A 17,927-nucleotide genomic window follows, 5' to 3' on the forward strand; every position below is an offset into this window, starting at 1 on the left:
GGTCAAGGTAGAGCTAAAGCAGGACTCCAGTTTCACTACTTAAAAGTAAAAGTAAAATTAAAAGTAAAAGTAAAAGTAAAATTAAAAGTAAAAGTAAAAGTAAAAGGAAAGGAAGAAGAGGACATCAAGCAGGAGGGAAGAAGGAAAACCTTGAGGGGAACTCGCCCACCAGACCCTGAGGAGCAGCAACCAGCGTCCTCTGTCCCAGCAGTGGAACTCTGCCTGCCTGCCTCAGCAGGCCCGGTGAGCATGAGCCTGGGTGCTTAGTGTGTATTCCGCTTTCCTGGCAATTGGAAATAAATAGAGACTGAGAATGTTCCTGTGTGAGGCTTTTTCAGTGGCACAGATCCCGCAGAGCCACAGGGAATTAGGCCCCGAGCCCTAGGGCCTGGGTAAAGGAGGGAGTTGAAATGAAGAGGGTCCCAGCTTGAGCCCTACGGACTGGGAAAAGGTGTGTGTGTCCCTAAGTGAGGAAGGGATGCGCAATTGGTGGGGGGCGACACACACACACACCTCCTTTGCAATGCCAATAAAGCCAACCCAAAGCCTTTGCTGCATCCCTGGCCAGCCCCCCCAGAGCGGGCAGCAGGACAGAGGTGCACCTGCAGCCGGGGAGGAAACAGAGCCTGGGAATCTGCTGGCTGTGAGGCGCCCGCTCAAGTTACATTCAGCTCTCAGCAACACCAAACACCCCACCGCTATTTATACAGCCTGCCTGGAAGCCGCCTCGGCCTGGCCCTCTGCTTCCTTGTGCCATAAATTGAGAGAGGAAGGCAGCGCACTGAAGAGGGTGTGATGGGGTTCAGGGGTTTCCAAGCTCTGCACCCCGGCTGAAGGCAGGAGGGACTCTCACTCAGCGGGTAGAACAGATTTATTAGGCGACAGAGGCCCAGCTCAGCCCAGAGGTGTCAGTACAGCTGGCAGAGACAGTCATTCCAACCCATCCTGGGGAGAGGAGCCCGAGGGGTGCCCCTCTGGGGTGCAGCTTCCCCCTCAGCCAGGCTGGCTGCCTCCCAGCTCTCTCCCACCTTCCAACTGCCCCCTCCCATTCAAACCCAGCGCGGCTCCTCCCTGCTCTGTTCAGGTCAGAGATGTTACCTGCCAGCTCAGGGCTATGGTCTGAAGAAGTGGGTCTGTCCCACCAAAGCTCAACACCTAGGAAATTATTTTGTTAGTCTTTAAAGTGCTCCTGGACTTCTGTGTTGTTTTGCTAGTCTATAGGCGAGCATGGCTTCCTCTCTGGTACGCCAGCTTAGGCTGCAGCCCCAGGGGGTTATCCTCAGCCACTGGGAGCTGCTCTGCCTCTCTCTCTCTCTCTCTCTCTCTCTCTCTCTCTCTCTCTCTCTCACACACACACACACACCAGCCTGACTCTCACCCCCCCACTCCATCACAGAAGGTGAACAGTATAACGCGTTCAGAGCCCTGGCTGGGGACCCGTCCCCGCACCCCACTGGGGAGCTTCTCCCCTACACGCCGCATGGCCCCTGCCAGCCCCCTGGGGATGCAGGTTGATCTACGGAAGAATTTGCCCCCCCTTGTCCCTGGCCAGTCCCCAAGGCAGGCAGGCCCCAGGAGCCCGAGATAGGGGAGACACGAGGAAAGCGCCCCCAAAGGAAGGCCCCCAGCGCCCTCCCCGGCATAGCCGGTGTTAGGACTTCCCTCCTGGCAAGGAGTGGAGAGCCAGGAAGGGCTCAGGGCCTCTGGGGGTGCAGCTCTGGCTGGCGCAGCCTCCTGCGTAGAGCAGAGCAGAGCAGAGCAGAGCAGAGCAGCTAGAAGCGGGGGCCGGCCGGGGGCACCGGGCCCTTGGAACCGAGGTCCCGCAGACCCAGAGAGAAGTACCAGGGAGCTGGCCCTTCCCTCGCTGCAGGAGCGGAGCCGTGCCAGGCTGGCTGTAGCGGGGAGCAGGGCACGCCGGGGTAGGCAAAGAGGAGGTGCAGGGTTCTGGCTGGTTGTCCAGGGGCCAGAGGTCTCTCGCTAGCTCCGAGCACAGCTGTGACCGCCGGGCTACTGCCAGGGGAGAACCGGCGGGCAGCGTGCCGCACTGGCAGTAGGGCCTACATAAACAAGGGTCCTGGGAGCCCTCCTCTGGCAGCGCCGACCGCAAGCCCCGGGAGTGCCCCAAAGTCCTGGGAGCGAGAGAAGGGAGTGCCCCAAAGCCAAACAACACAGCAGCAACTTCTCTGCTGTGACTATGCACAGCCCCGGAGGTACCCACCTGCCAGCCCAACCACCATCGTCCGGCCACTTCTTCTGGGCTGGCTCCCCTGAGAACGAGGGCTTTTCTTTCGCCGTTCGTTCGTACAGCGCCTAGCACAACGGGGTCCCGGCCCAGCAACGCAAACAACCGCAGACGTGCTGAGGCTGGGGGGCAGCCTGGCCTCATGGAACAAGGCGAGGCGGGCACAGCCCCAAGCTGGAGAAGGAGGCAGCCTGCGCTCCCGGCCCCCTGCTCTCACGGGGCAGTAAGACAAGCGCACTTTGCAGGCTGCGAGCTTCAGGTTTTATTATGCACCAGGCAACCACACCAAAGCCACGCAGGGCAGCAGAACGCCCTGCACTGGCAGCCCCAGAGCAGCTGCTGCGTGGTGCAGGGAATGCACACAGCCCAGCGGCTCCCGGGAATGGGAGAACAAGCTGCTTTTCACCTCCCCGTGGGGCATCTCTGCTGGGAGGGATGGAAGCGACTCCAGGCTGCTCGCCCCAGCCGGCTGTGCTGGGAAGGCTGAAGGGTGCAGCCAAGCTGTCGTTCCCGGCAGGGGCGCGCCCCGGTTCAGCCCCTCCTCGCATCCACGCTGCAGGGTGTCGCCTGCCTGGAGAGGGAACCACGGCCCTCCTGCCAGGAGCGCGCCAGGCCTCCGGCTCCGGCCCCGGCCCCGGCCCCGGCCCAGTGGGCACAAAGCCAGGAAAAGGGCCACCGCCGCCAGGGACCAGCGCGCATCCATCCACCCGCCCCTCCCACGCGTGGCTGGGTGCCTGAAGCTGCCCCAGGGGCTCAGGCCCGCGGTGGGCTCCCTCGTTGCAGCTGCTGGGCACAGCAGGGCTCAGGGTGCAGGGCAGCAGCCCCCCTCCTCGTGCCGGGAGAGCAGGGACACGCGGGAGAAGGTTTTGGAGCAGCCCCGGCACTGGTATTTCTTGATGTCCGAGTGCGTCTGCAGGTGGGCGCGGAGGTTGGAGCGGTCGGCGAAGGCGCGGCTGCAGTGCGAGCAGCTGTAGGGCTTTTCACCTGGCGGGAGAAAGGCAGCGCGGTCAGAGACCTGCTCGGCCGGCCCAGGCCCTGGGGCACTAGCCGAGCTCGGCTGGCTGGGGGAGAGGGACCCAGCCATTGGCTGGTCTGGGTTAGGCACAGCCTGGGCCCCAGCAATGGCAGGACAGATCCCCGCTCCTGGCCCCCTGCGGGAATCGGTGGCCAGGCAATCGCCACGGGGTCCTGGCACTCAGCTGGGGGAGGGAGCGGCCGGGAACAGGAGGGAGAAAATGTTGGACGCAGCTGCCTGGGGCCTTTGCAGCTGGGGAGCAGGAGAATGGCCCTTCCTGCACGCAGCCCACGGGCAACCTGCGGAACTCCCTGCCGCAGGAGGCTGTGCAGAGTGGGATTCGAACAGGTTAGCCAGGTGCATCGAGGGCCGTGAGCCAGGACGGGCGGGCTGGGGTTCCTAGCCTGCCTGCCAGAAGCCAGGAAAGGGTGGCAGGGGATGAATGACTCGATGGTAGACACATGCGATCTAGCTGGTGCTCGGTCCTGCCCTGGGGCAGCGGACTGGGCTCCATGACCTCTGGCGGCCCCGCCCGGCTCTATTGTTCTAGGATTACCTGCTCTGTTCATCCCTCGGGGGCACCAGGCACTGGCTACTGTGAGCAGGCAGGCTACTGAGCTAGGCCGACCTGTGCTCTGACCCAGTGTGGACACCCAGGGGAACCAGTGTTTGGTGTTCCCACCGAGCCACACCTGGGGTGACTCCCCTGTGCCCCCAGCCTCTGCCCCACAAGCTGGCCCAGCTCTAGCCAGCTGAGTGTGACATCCCCAATTTAAACACTCCCCCTTGGATCCCCAAAGGTGGAAGATGGAGCAGCCCCACCCAGTGCCGCCCAGGCTTGTATCTTTCTCCCCCCAGCTCCATTTGCCAGCCCGGGGGCTCCCAGCGCTTCCTGGGCAGAATGTTCTCACGGCCCAGGTAGCTCAGGGCCAGGTTCTCCTGCACCAGCCTGACCTACGCCCCTTTCTGAGGCGCTCCCCACTGCTGCGCGGTTTAGCCAAGCACCACGCCTGCAGCTTTCGCAGCCTTTCGTTGCCAGTCAGTCCTGCCGGGTGCTGACCGGGCACTTCTCTGATTGGCCCGCAATTTGGCAGCGCCCTGCTGGGATCCGGCGCCCTTCCAAAGAGCCGCACCAAGGAACCAGCACGGGCCCCACTCCAGAGCCCAAGAGCCACAGGGATATTTGCTCTGCAACCCAAGCACACCACCAACCTGTGGGACGTGGGTGGGTCACCCTCCAGCCCTGCCCCTCTGCCCACAAGCAGCTGGTTGTGCATCCTCTGTCAGCTCACTTCTGTGCGGGCACCGGGCCTGCGCGCAGCCCGGGTTTGGGCCTGGAGACGGAGCGTGCAGCCGGCAGCTGTAATCTCTTTCCAGTGTCCCCACCTCTATTTCAGAGGGCGTGAGCACATCCTCTTGGGAGAGGGACTTTCCCACCACAGCCGGCCTGGAACGTGATTGCTCAGGTGGAAGAATTGTCACGGAGGCCTGTTCCTGTGCCATGCTTTGCTCTTCCCGGGACCCTGCTCTTTAACTACCCTTCTGAACACCCGCCCCCTCGGGCTCATGCATCTGATGCAGTGGGTCTTTGCCCAGGAAAGCTTATGCTCCAAAATATCTGTTCATCTATAAGGTGCCACAGGACTTCTTGTTGTCTCGAAGCTACAGCCTAACACGGCTCCCTCTCTGATACTCAGCACTTCAAAGTATTGCCCCGGTTCACCGTGGGGAAACTGAGGCACAAAGCAGCACCATGCCAAGGCCCTAGGCAGTGAGCCAAGCAGGGGCAAACCAAGACCATAAAGGGCGCCCAGGAAGCTGAGGATAAGCACATGGTGAGTGAACAGAGTCAGGGCCGCTCTGGATGGATTAGAGAAGATTGCTTGAAAAAGATGGTGGCGTTTCCAGCTGCCTCCCGCTCCTCAGCTGTAACGCCCAAGGAGAATTCTTTTAGGCCTCTTACTCCCCACTCTCCGCATGTGCTCTGGGGGTTATTTTCATCCGGCAGCGCCACCCGGCTCGTCAGTCTCACTTTTGGTTACTTCCTCACCAGCCATTCTGAAGGGAGCTACGCCAGCTCTGGGGGAAGAGGTGGGAAATACGGCAAATATTCCTACCCCAGGGACGTGACCCAGTTAAATAGGAACAAAGCCCCTCCTTTTGCTAAACCAGGTTGTCCCCAACCTAAGCCTGACAGGGCAACAGTTCTCAGCCTTCCCACGCAAGCCGCTGCTTTCAGTCGCCTGCCGTGTGGGGGATCCAGGCATCCCAGGCCCCAGATGCTGAAAGCGGAAACTCCCGGGGCAAACAAAACACAGCGTTTGCAGCGTCCAAGCAACCAGAGAGGCAAAGAGCGAAGCCAGGGCTCAGCAAAGGGGCTGCCAGGTCGCTCAGGCCGCAATGGGCACCCCCAGCAGCGAGCGGGCTGCTTGAGTGGCTCCCCGGCTCAGAGGGCTGTGTCTGGGGCTCCCCTTCTTCCCCCTCACGCCTCTTGCAGCCTGGGGCACCAGAGCCCCCCTGCACCCACCTGCTCCTCTTCCTTCCTCTCTCCCTCAGCACGTTCAGAGCATGAGACTCGCCTGATTCACCAGCCCCTCCAGCTCATGCGCCTCCCTCCCAGAGCTGTTCCCCATGAGGCGCAGGGATGCAGCAGGGAGTGGGCCACTCGCAGGCTCTGAAAGCGCTGGTGGGGGCGCGCCGGGTTCTGCAACCAGAGACACGTGGGGGTGTAGAAGACACGGGAGCCGCAGGCTGGAGGTGGCGCTCCAGGGCCCGCCTGGGAGCTGCAGGCTGGCCCCACTGCTCTAAGGGGTGAGAGTCTTCCTCCGAGATCCTGCAGGCAGAGCTGTGGAAGCCAGTGGGTCTCCGGTGCATGAAGGGGACCTGCCCATGGCGAGCTGCACAGGCCAGGCCTTTGGGGCTTGGACCGGCTGGAGATTGACCTCCAACGCGGGTGTCAGGTTAGGGACGGCCGGCTTTAAACCTCCCCTCCCTGGCCCCGCTGGGGGGAAGAGCTGGAGCCTGCGTGGGAAGGCGGCAGCTCAGATTACAGCCACTCTTCAGCTAACAGCAGACCTGGCCACGCAGGGACGGTGCTCCCCAGGGTGCCCGTCCAGCTCGGCGGGCTGGCCAGGGTGCCACTGAGACAAGGAACCTGCAGCTGCGTCCCAGGCAGAAAAGCGGGGCTGGAGGTTCGGTGTGGGGCGCAAGGGGGACAAATCCAGGGGACAATCCACCAGATGGGGCAGGACCGAGCAACGGCTTGGGCACGTTCCCCCTCCCGCTGGACGCGTTGTGCCCGGCGGAGCCCTGTGCCCCGGCCCGCTGCCCACCTGTGTGCGTTCGGATGTGTCCCTGGAGCAGCCAAGGCCTGGAGAAGGCTTTGCCACAGATCTTGCAGACGCAGGGCAGCGTGTGGGTGCGGAGGTGCATCTTGAGCGCCCCGAGGCTGCCGTAGGCCTTGGCGCAGTACTTGCAGGGGAAATCGCTCCTGGCCTGCAGCAGGCAGCGGGGCTTGGCCAGGCCGGAGAAGGAGTGGGAGCACTTGGGGCAGCCCAAGCACTGGAAGCTCTCTGGGGGGTCCCCTCCCCGCGCCCCTGGCCCTTTGGCCTGGGCTCCCCTGGCCCCCTCGGCTGGGCCCCGTGGGTCGGACAGCCTCCGGGGCAGGCTGGGGGCAGGCGGCAGGTTGAGGTTGTTCTGATTGTCTTTGAGGGGGGTGCCCAGGCCTCGGCCCGTTAACGCGTCCACCAGGCTGAGCTCCAGGCAGCGGGGGCTCGCACCAGGTGCCCCTTTGGCATCGGCGGCCGGCGGGAGAGGCAGGGCTATGCGGGCCAGGAGGGAGCCGCCGGCCCGGGGCGTTGCCGGGGCGCTGTCGCTCGGGAGGAGGATGGGGACGAGCCGCTCCCCGCAGGACTGGCAGGCGCCGCTGGTTTCTGGGGAGAGGGACAGCAAGACAGCCTGTTAGCCCTGCGCTGCGCAGGCCTGGCCGGGAGCCGGGCACCGCTGAGACCGGGCCAGCGGAGGGCCAGTCCACACGTGCCAGTCAGCCACAGGCCTCCACACCCACGCGCCGCACACGCGCCACCCGACGAGGGCTGGAGAGAGCTGGGAGCCTGGCCTATGCCAGCCCCACGTGGGGGAAGCAGGGCCCACGCCCAGCGATGCGCGCTGGGGGGTCCACGAGGGAGGCTCTGGTCACAGGCGCTGGACTGAGCACAGGAATGGCAATAGCCCTGCCAGGAGCCTTAGCCCCCGGGGTAGGTCAGGAAGAGCTGGGGAGGTGATGGGTTTGCGGGGGGTGTAGGGATGTGGGGGGGAGGAGTTGGGGGTGGGGTGTCAAGGTGGGGAGGTGTGGGGGAAGGGTTGTAGGGGTATGGGGTGGGGAGGACTGGGAGGAGGGGTTGTAGGGGTATGGGGTGGGCAGGAGTAGGGGGTGGGGTGTCAGGGTGGGGAGGAGTGAAGGTAGGTTGTAGGGGTGTGGGGTGTTAGGGTGGGGAGGAGTGGGGGGAGGGTTGTCGGGGTACAGGGGTGGGGAGGAGTGGGGGGAAGGTTGTCGGGGTACGGGGTGGGGAGGAGTGGGGGAGGGGTTGTGGGGGGTGGGGTGTTAGGGTGGGGAGGACTGGGGGAGGGTTGTAGGGGTATGGGGTGGGCAGGAGTAGGGGGTGGGGTGTCAGGGTGGGGAGGAGTGAGGGTAGGCTTGTAGGGGTGTGGGGTATGGAGGTGGGGAGGAGTGGGGGGAGGGATTGTGGGGGGTGGGGTGTCAGGGTGGGGAGGACTGGGGGGAGGGTTGTAGGGGTATGGGGTGGGGAGGAGTGGGGGGAGGGGTTGTGGGGGGGTGGGGTGTCGGGGTACGGGGATGGGGAGGAGCGGGGGGAGGGGATTGCAACGCGCCCCGGCTGCCCGCATCACCGCGAGGAGAGCTCTGCCCCGGCCTCCCCTGACGATAACAGAACCCAGCGTTGTTCGCTGCTGTGCGAACGGCCCATCACCCCGCGCCCGGGCTCCGGAGAGGGCAGGAGCCGGAGCCGGGGCCGGGGCAGCCAGCGCTGCGCCGGGAGGGTCCCCTGGGCGGGCGGGCGGGCGCGCACGGCTCGGGACCCCCGCCCCGCCCCGCCCCGCCCCGCGGCCGGGAGCCGGACCACCCTCCGCCAGACAACCGAGTTTACTCTCCACGGCCCCCCGGGGCCAGAGCCCGTCCCGACCCCGCCCTGCGCTCGGACACCGGGGACCTGTTCTGGCAGAAGCGGGTCCCAGCGCGGGCCAGAGACGCGCTCAGGCGCCCGCAGAGGTGCGGGGCGGCGAGGGAATCCGTCCCGGTGGAGAACCGCTTCTCGTACGGGCACAGAACCGTCCACACTCGATCCCCCGCGGACGTGGTCTCGCACCGCCCCCCCGGCCGCGCACCCCGCACCCGCACCCCGAGAACCCAGCACGGCTCGCAGCGCACCCCCAAAACACCCCCTGCGCACAGGGCCACAGCGCAGCGGGGACGCAGCTCGGTCAGGGGGAGCGGCGGGCGCAACGCAGCGGGGGGCGCTCCGGGCGCGGTCCCGGCCCCTCACCTTGCCGCCGCCGCGTCTCCAGCTGCCCGTAGTTGGGGACGCGGGTGCTGGAGGGTTTCTTCACCAGGAAGGAGCGCGGCATGGCCGGGCGGGCAGCGCTCTGCGCCCGACCCGCCGGCAGGTGCCATAAGGCACCCGGCTCATTAGCATGGGCCGCTGGCCGGGCCAACCGCAGGGCGAGGGCGGGGCTTGGCCGCCCCCAGCTGCAGGTGCCGGGCCATCCACGTGCGGCGCCGCTCGCTGCTCACCCACGTGTGCGGCTGGAGGGCCGCTTAGACCGCCCCTTCCCCCACCCCCTCCTGCTCGAGCCCTGCCCCTCCCCACACGTCCCCGTGTCCCCCTTCACAGCCACAACAGCCCCAGTACCACCCACAGCCCCTGCTCCTCCTCAGTGCCCCCCACCCAGCCTGAACCCACTTCCCCACCACCCCCGTGTGCCCCCCTTCTCTGCCAGAATATCCCCCCTCACTCTCCAAAGCTGTGACCCCCCCAACCCCACCCGACTTCCAGCACTGCCCCCAAACAGCTCCAGCCTCCCTATCCCCCACCTCTGCTCCCCCCCCAGTATTCCCTGACCTCACCTCTGCTCTCCCCCACACAGCCCCACCCCATGGCAGAGTATCCCCACCTGCTCCACCCCACCCAATCCTGACCCCCCCAACTCCAAAACCCAACATACATACCCCCTGCTCTGCTCCATTTGCACCCCACCATGCACCACTGGGCTGTCCCCAGCCACCAACCCCTGTGCAGTACCTTCCTCGTACCCACACCTAACCCCCCAGTCCCTCCTGCTCACCCCCAATCTGAGCCACCTGCCACCACAACACCCTCACCTCTCCCCCTCCTGTAGGCCACCCCCTCCAGTACTTCCACCCCACTGCCTTGCCTCCCTACCCACCCTCCCACAGCAGCACTGCAAAATACAGCCCGCCCCATGGCCACAGCCCCCCTGCAGCTCATCTGCACTCCTCCCAGGGAGCTTTGTACCAAACCCCCTCCCCCCCAGCACCCCATAGGCTGTGCACCGAAGAGTGGTTGTGTGCATGAGGAACTGGGCGAGGCCACAGGAGGTCTCATTCAGTTCTCAACTCTGCAGCCGGCCCTGAGTAGGCCATTTAACCAGATGCTTTTTCAGAGCTGATGAGCAGCTCTTAACTCCCCCGACCTCCACTGCAACAGACTGGAAGAAGTAGGAACAAGGCAACTGCAAACTGCTTGTGCCTCAGTTTCCCCAGCTCTAAAATCAGGATCAGACTTCTTCACTTCCCAAAGATGGCGTGGGACATGCCCATTGGTCTAAAGCCCTGGGGAGGCAGAGGTGTTTTACACACACACACAAGAGTGTGTCTGATCATTTTGGTAAGCAAGAACTGGATTCTAATCCCAGCTCTGCTCCTCACTCACTTTGAGACAGTAGCTTCTCCTCTGCCTCAGTGTCCTCGGTCTAACCAGGGTTATCGCCATTACCTCCCCGGGAGAGCTGAGGCCAAAGGGGTATTTAGAGACTCAGGCAGCAGGTACAAGACAGGAGTAATTCTTCCATGTTTTCCCAGCCCGGGACAATGCATACACACACCTGGCAATGGGTTTGCAGAACTCTTGCTGCTCACATGGGAATACCTAGAAATAATTTGTCCCACCAGCATCCAAGCCTGTCTCCTCTTACACACGGGCCTGCTGTGAAATCAGAAAACTCAACTGGACACGCCCGTGACAGCTACTGCCCGACTCCACATTCTCAGAGGTTACAGGACTTTGGGCAGCCAGAGAACTCTGTGCCACAACAGAGCACGCTGCTCTTATTGAGGCATTGTTACTATTTGATACCACCCTGCAGCCCATCCTCTCCAGGCACCGTTCAGTAATGCAGTAAACGACATCATTTGCAGCTGGCCTAGGTCATGCAGGAAGTCGGTCTATGATCACAACTGTCTCTTCTGTCCTTGATTCACGAATCTGCTATGGATGAATCACACTCACTTGCTCTGACCCTGGGGGAGAACCATCAAGGTGACTATTCATTTTGGCAGGGGGCTTGTCTCTTCCCATGCAGGCTGCTCTGCCTCTGTCGGAGAAGGTGGGTAAAAGCCACAGGCTGGAAGGGTGGAAATACTCTGTCCTACCATCTGGGGAAATTTGTGAGTCTTGCTCTGACCCCTGAGAAAATGAGAACAAGAAGTGGTGCTGTGGCACCTCACAGACTAAGTTATTTTGGAGCATAAGCTTTCGTCAGCCAAAAGCCGCTCTGTCAGATGCATGAGTGGCTCACAGACAACACTGCTACCTCTCTGATCCCTGAGGAGAAAATGGTTTGTTAAGAGAAGACAGTGGGGAAGCTAGGCCATGCTTTCTGAAAACCGTCGTCGGGCATAGTCTGCCAAGCTCTCCCATGGAACCTGCAAAGAAAACAGAACAGGAAGACCTCGGACAACGTGAATATCTCCTGAGGTTGCAAACAACTGGTGCACTCCTGGGGCCAGCGAGAAATTTTGTCCAGAGACAGAGTGAAGTGGAGGAGGCCTGCAGATGACCTCTGCTCCACTTGGAGCACAGGGGTTTAAGTCAAGTAAGTCACCTTTAGAGGGGGGCAGTTTTGTTCTCCCTGTCCATGCAGCTATCAGTGTAAGACGCAGGATGCTCAGAATCTGTTCCGTCACCACTGCGGAAGTGCCCCTTGCAAGACAAAGGCAGAGACTGTTCTTTGTCTCAGCTTTGGCAGTGCCTGTGTTTAACCCCACACAGTGAGACACACCACCGTCCGGCTCCCCTGCCCCGCACGTCTTTGACATCTGCCTCTGCCAACTAACTCAAGTCTGGAGTGAAACTGGAGCCTGGAATGTAGAGTTAGAAGAGCCACCCTGGGTCATCCCACCCTTCTCCCAGGGCAGGATTTCAGAGATGACTCAAAGGTGAAGCCGTTTGTGTGATGACTCCAGGCTAAGAAATCTTTAGCGAGCCCAGGACTGCTTCTGAATCAACAGAGCAAAGACCCCTGCCAGTCTGGGATTAGCAGGAAATGAATGGCCAGGACAATGACAACAAACACTGGCTAGGACAGATGGGAACAGCCCTGGCAAAAAGCCCCATTCTCCAAAAATGCATCGTCCGCAGAGGCAGGTGTGCAGTGCGTGGGAAAGAAGTAGTCCCTCTGCTGGGGGGCAGGGAGGGGGATCACAAGGTGTATCTCGCAGAGACCACTAAGGGCCTGAGTACTGGGCAGAGTGGCCAGGGCCAGCACCAGGCAAAGCCTCAGACCATGCAGCCAAGGGCTGGAGAGACCAGTGGCTAAGTCCAGGCAGTTCCTGAGCAGTTAGAATCTTTGGTCACCCATGTAGGGATGCCAAGTATGCCTAGCTCCTCCCTCAGCCCTCACGCCGCTGTAGTCTGCAGAGGACTGGCACTGCTGGAGCACCAGTAGTACCATGCACTGCAAAACCTGGCTAAACAGAGGCACCCCACCGCTGTGCCCACACAGAAGCAATCCATTGCTCCCACAGCCCAGGCTCGGGGTCAGGCTATACCCTGTGAGCATTCCAGAAGGACCATGAGGCGCAGCCAGGCTAAGAAACCAATTGCCCTTCAACCATAGGTGTGGGGACAAGAGGTTGGAGCGTGCTGCAGCATCCCCAAGCTTTGTATGAGGTCCTGGCTGAGGGTGCCAGACCCAGCTGTGGTCCTAGCCTCAGCCCCCTTATCCTCGTTCACACCCCCACCCCCAGCTTCCCAGACCCGTGACTGGTCCTGGCTCCAGCTCTGGAGAGAGGGGCACGGGCAGGGATAAAGGGGGTACAAAGTAAGAAGCCTGGGGACCACTGCCTTCCAGCACCCCTACTGTAAAATATATCCCAGCCCCGTGGTCTTCTAGGGCATGACCTGTCAGACCCTCCATGCCCTTTGCAAACACTTGTGGCTAAAGGCTCACAACCCCCCTGAAAGCTAGGAAATGGTCTCCCTGTTACAGATGGGGAAACTGAGGCAGGGCTGTCCACTGGCTTGCCCACCACTTCATAGCTAGCCTGCAGGGAGCAGAGCCCTCACCCCTCAAGGCCAGCTCCTGTGCTCGAAACCCCAAGAAGCTTAAACCGCCCCCCTCCCCACCTGCCTCGCTCCAGAGAGCCATGCCAGGCCATGCCCACGGAAGAACCTTCCTGCAGTTCTGGAATTGTAAGGCAAAGGCAGCTCCCTGCTGTGAGAAGTGGTGTAGTCAGCCCCCTGGGTTAGCTCCCCACAGTTAACGCTGGAGGGGGGGGTGCTCAGACTGTCAGCCACGCTTTCAATTAGTGCGGGCTAGGCCTCTTCACGGGCAATCCCTTGCACCTGCCGTCTGCCCCCTGCAAGTAGGGTGACCATCCCGTATTTGGGATGCCCAAAAGGTGCCCTGACTTTTCTTTTAAAAAAGGGGTGAAGTGTCCCATGTTTGCCACCCCCCCCCAGCCTCGGGGAAGCAGTGGGAGCGTGGGTGGCTGCCGCTTCCCCAGGGAGGCTGGCAGCCACCTCTCCCCCCATGTCCCTGTGCTGTATTTGGGACGGAGAGATATGGTCGCCCTACCTGCAAGGGATCCCGAGTGAGTGTAACCAGCGCAGTGGCCGCCCAGGAGAGATTCAGCGCTGCCCAGCTGGTCCGCAGAGCGGCCGCAGCCAGCTGCATGTGCTCCCTATTGGTGGTGCACATACTTCGTGCACATAAAATTCAGTCAGCACATAGATGGAAAAGACTGGAGGGACGGGTGCAACCTGCTCACACTGAGGGCTGGGATAAAGGTTAAGCACAGCTGTGGAATCTAAGCTACCCTGACACACAGCAGCACACTAGACAAAAGGCAGCCGGGGCTTCCGGAAGCTGTGCTTACTGCTCGCCCTCTTCCCTGCCTGGATCAGACACCCCCCACGCCGCAAAGCAGCTCCTGCCCACACTAGAGGCGTTGCGCTGTTGGTAAAGCTGGCTCAGCCGGCGAGGCTCTGTCCCACAGCTGGCTACTGCACCTATTTACATCAGTTTATGCCTCAGCCACACAGGGGCCAAATGGACCCAATTCTTCCCACCACGTCATGCCCTGGTGTGGCAAGCTCAGACTGGGCCAGGCCACTGCAGAGGCAGCCGCTGAGTTCTAACCCCCGGGAGGCCTGGAGACCCAGCCGCTGAGGCAGCGGCAGAGGATCCTTGCTTGCTTAGGTGAAGGGGAAAACCCAGCAGACTAGACAACAGGTAGGGGACGTCCCACCAGGCAGACAATTAGGCCAGGATCCACCTTAGACAAAGGAAGGCGCAGCCCCGGCACACTGACGGCTCCGTGATGTCCCTGTGCATTTCTGGCAGCTTCAGACCATCAGGCACAAATGGGCTGAGAGACTAATGCTGCCTGCGTTCCAAGCAGCCCCAGCCCCCTCCCGTCCCACCCTGCAGGCAGATTTCACCCTGCTTGCATAAGTGCTGTTCCCCTCTCACCCACAGCTGGGAGGCCACATCCCACGCTCCGGTAGAGACAGAGACAGAGACAGACAGCGGGGGGAACCCTGCAGAAGGCGCTCAGCCCTGCCCTGCCCTGCACGCTGTTCAGAGTAACGTGGTCTAAAAAGCCAAGGAGGGGCAGCCACGTTCATCTGCAGCTTCCCAAACAACACGCAGCCCTGGGGCATCTTAGAGACCAACACATTCTGTCCATGAAAGCTCCTGCCCTACTAAATGGGTTGGTCTCTAAGGTGCCCCAGGACTGCTTGTTATTTATGGCCCCAAAAGGGTTTTTCCAACCATTGGGATTTTTAAGATGCCAAGAAATTGGAATTGACTCAAGCACAGGAAAACATCCCTCCCCACCCCTCCCTTCCCTGCTTACAATTCAGATTTTACAGGCCCCAGCTGGTATGCTCAGTCTCCGGAGATGAGGGGTTCAGCTACAACCTTGGAAAAGCTGTTGCTTCCCACCCACAAGACCTAGCAGCGACAGCAGGAAAAATCTGGCAGCGTTGTGAGTGATTGCTAAAAACATGGGCCCACATGTGCACATACCCTGGAAAAATAACAGGCATCCAGGCTGCGATGCCAGACCGTGCAAGTCTCTGTGCTGCTAATCAAAAACCCTTCACGCCATTTATCAGACCCTGAGGAGATAATCTATTTTACCAACTTGAGGCCTGGTCATCTGGTAACACTTAAATGGACCTAGCTAACTCGCTCCCAGTTGTGAGAGATTTCACGGTCAGAGCACCTTAGCTTGGTTGACTTAACCTCCAGGGCTTGATGGAAGAATTCCATCAACAGGCTACAGTCTCTTGTGAAGACAGATTAACTACATTGATGGAAAGCTTGAAGGGGTCTATGCTGTGCCCTCGCAGGGGAGACGCAGCCTGAGACGCTGAGCCCTGAAAGGTTAAGTGACTTGACTGAGGCCATTCAGTAAATCAGTGACAAGGAAAAAAAGCACAACTTGCATTCACAGCTCCCAGTTTGACCCCTTTGACCCCCACGAGCCTCCCGCTGCTGTCTCTCTTCACAGCAACTCCCCCCCCGCCCGCCATTTCAGAGCAGCATCTTAGCTGTTGACAGTGTAAAACGGCATCTGGGGCACTGATATTCACACCCTCTGCGTTTGGAAGTGCCTGTGCGTGTACAGTGCCTGGCACCACAGGGCCCAGGTCCGTGACTGGGCTCTTATGTTTTACACCAATACAAAACCAATAGCAGGTCCTCAGCCTGCCCTCTGAGGGAGCACCCTAAGCAGTTCAGTGTGGAGAACAATACAGTGCTTATGCAAACTCACCTTTCCCGCTTGCAAGCGGGTTTGCAGCTTGATCCCAGACGGCCCTTCCTGGGTCAGCACAAAAGCCTCTCGTGTCCTCGGCAGATTGCGGAGCTGGGAGCAGGAATTCGCCCACATCAGAGCATGGAGCAGCATCCCTTGGGGCTGGCCTGGGATCTTGTCAAGAGGGCGGCAGGCAGCCACGATACAGCACTCCCACCCCCACCCCTGCTCCGGGCACCGCAGGGCAGGCCGCGGCGCATGAGCCGGAGGTGCAGACCGTCGCTGTTCCTCAGTGAGAGGGGACGAAGGGCCAGTCACCCACTCGAACCAGCGTCCCTGTTGACTTGTCCCTCTGCGGCAAATCCGCCAGTGATGATAGGGAACCCAGTGCCACTACACAGCAAAGGCTCAGGGCTTTTCCTGTGCGGGCCAGGGGATGCATTCTGCAGGGCTTGTTACACTGATCATATTCCAATATAAATACGCTTTACAAGTCTCCCCCCAGTTCCTAAAAGAGCCAGGAAATAACGTGACCCACTGCAGCCCCAGGCAGATGCGCTCCTGCACAAGGGGGAGGGAGGTGAGATTGGGCTGTAGCCAGTGAGTCAGAGAAATCTAGGGGCATTGTCTGGTAGATGGAGCGTGTCCCCTAGCAGGGACCGACAACCACACTGCCCTCCACAGCCCCTGGTGGGCAAGTCCCACCAATGCTAGATGCGGGATCCTGGAACCGTGGCAGACACTGTTACTAAAGCAGCATCCACACAGCGACTGCCTGGTTAGACAACACAGCCACGCAGCCCTTCCTAGGGGGCACGGTCTGCTCACAGCTGCAGGGCAGCAGCCTGCCTGTGGTCCCACGGACACAATCCAGGAGCGCGATTCGGTCTGAGCATTAAGCACCAGCCCAAGGCTCTGCAGTGGCCAGGGTCGTTACCCCAGTTAATGCAGCTGGACTGAACCCAGGTTCCAACCTGGGCGGCCCAGAGGCAGGGCTGGGGGGGAATTCAGAACTCAGCTTATGCCCCATGGGGTGTTGGAACCCAGGCCTGGCTGGGAGGACAAAGCCCCCCTGCCCCTCCCCAGTAGGGCTGTAGAGAGAAGCCAGGGCTGAGCCTTTGCCGACGCGGCCCTTTCACACCGGCCTGGAGATGGAACACCTCCTAGAGCTTTGGAGAGGGACGCAGAGCTCCACGAACCAAGCTTTGCAGCAGGCTCCTGCTCCCAGGGCGATGTGGTGCCACCCAGAGCTGCACAAGGCACCCCGGCATGCCGAGACCAGAGCGAAGCAGGCGGCTCCAAGTGCAGCTTCCTGCACAGTTCTGGGTTGTGAGGAGGAGGCTGCACTTTCTGCCCTGACCTCCAACTGCCCCAGCTCACGTTAAGGGCAGCCCGGCATTCCCTGGGCAGACCTCGCAGCCTCTGCAGTTCTCCTATAGCCCCAGCAGCCCTTATGCGAGCCCGTTTGCCAGGCCCGGAGGAACGCGCTGAATGACGCAAAGCAGTTCTGAACAGGGCAGCCAAACCAGCCCATGTCAGCAGCCCAGAGCAGGCTCTGCGGGAAGACAGTAGTTAAAAGCCCCCTGCTTAGGGCGCCTGTGTTAAATCCACACTTGAATCCACTGTTGACAAAGGTGAGACAGAGATAAGGTTGTGACTGCCTGGCCTCAGCCAGATAAGCAGCAGCCAGTGCTCTGCCCGGGACTGGATACAGCTGCCGACCTAGCAGAGGGCACAGCGAGGAGGGATTTGGATGATGAAACCCATCTGCTGGACACATGACAGGCACCACAGTGCTCAGCTGTAGTTAATGAGTCAGTGAGGTCATAAAGATCAGCTCAGCGCCTCCCTTTCCAAACAGGGATGCTGATTTCATTCAGCTCTCGTGGTCCTGTCTTGGCGGCTTTGCCTCTGTCTACCTGCTTCTGCTCCAGGCTCCTGGTGCTTCAGAGCAGACAGGTGAGACACCTGGAGGTGCACCCTGGAGGGGAAAAGCAACTCAGCCAACAAGGGGCAGGCTTAGTGTGGCTGGTAAGGCCATGAAGAGAGACAAGTTAATCTGCTACTGCAATTCCTTCAAGTGCCGCCTCCCCTCCTTCTAGCTGCTAACAGCTAACCTGGAGTCCCAGAAGGAGCAGCCAGGGCCGTCCCCTGGAGGATGGAGCTGTAAAACTAGCAGCCAGGCACCACAGCTGAGAGCTCCTTCCCCTTTGAAACGCACAGCACGGGGCGAATGGAGGCAGGGCGGGAAGTGGGAGGTGGCCCGGGAAAAGACCCACGAGAGGATTATTGGGCGTGTGGGGGGGGCTCTGTTCCCTTGTTACTCCCATTTGCCCCAAGCGATTTCAGCCCAACACCAATGGATG

At 61.1% G+C, this 17,927-nt stretch overlaps 1 protein-coding gene across 1 annotated transcript; it reads right to left on the minus strand.

Moving 5' to 3' along the window:
* Positions 1-966: 966 nt before the first annotated feature.
* On the minus strand, positions 967-8,940 carry SNAI3 (snail family transcriptional repressor 3). Its single transcript, XM_075008580.1, has 3 exons — positions 8,819-8,940; positions 6,590-7,189; positions 967-3,226 (listed from the first exon to the last, which is right to left on the minus strand). The coding sequence occupies exons 1-3, from the start codon at positions 8,898-8,900 to the stop codon at positions 3,045-3,047; spliced, it is 864 nt and encodes a 287-aa protein (XP_074864681.1). The 5' UTR covers positions 8,901-8,940; the 3' UTR covers positions 967-3,044.
* Between the last annotated feature and the right edge of the window lie 8,987 nt (positions 8,941-17,927).

Source organism: Carettochelys insculpta, chromosome 14, assembly GCF_033958435.1.
Source record: "Carettochelys insculpta isolate YL-2023 chromosome 14, ASM3395843v1, whole genome shotgun sequence".
Taxonomy (NCBI): Eukaryota; Metazoa; Chordata; order Testudines; family Carettochelyidae; genus Carettochelys; species Carettochelys insculpta.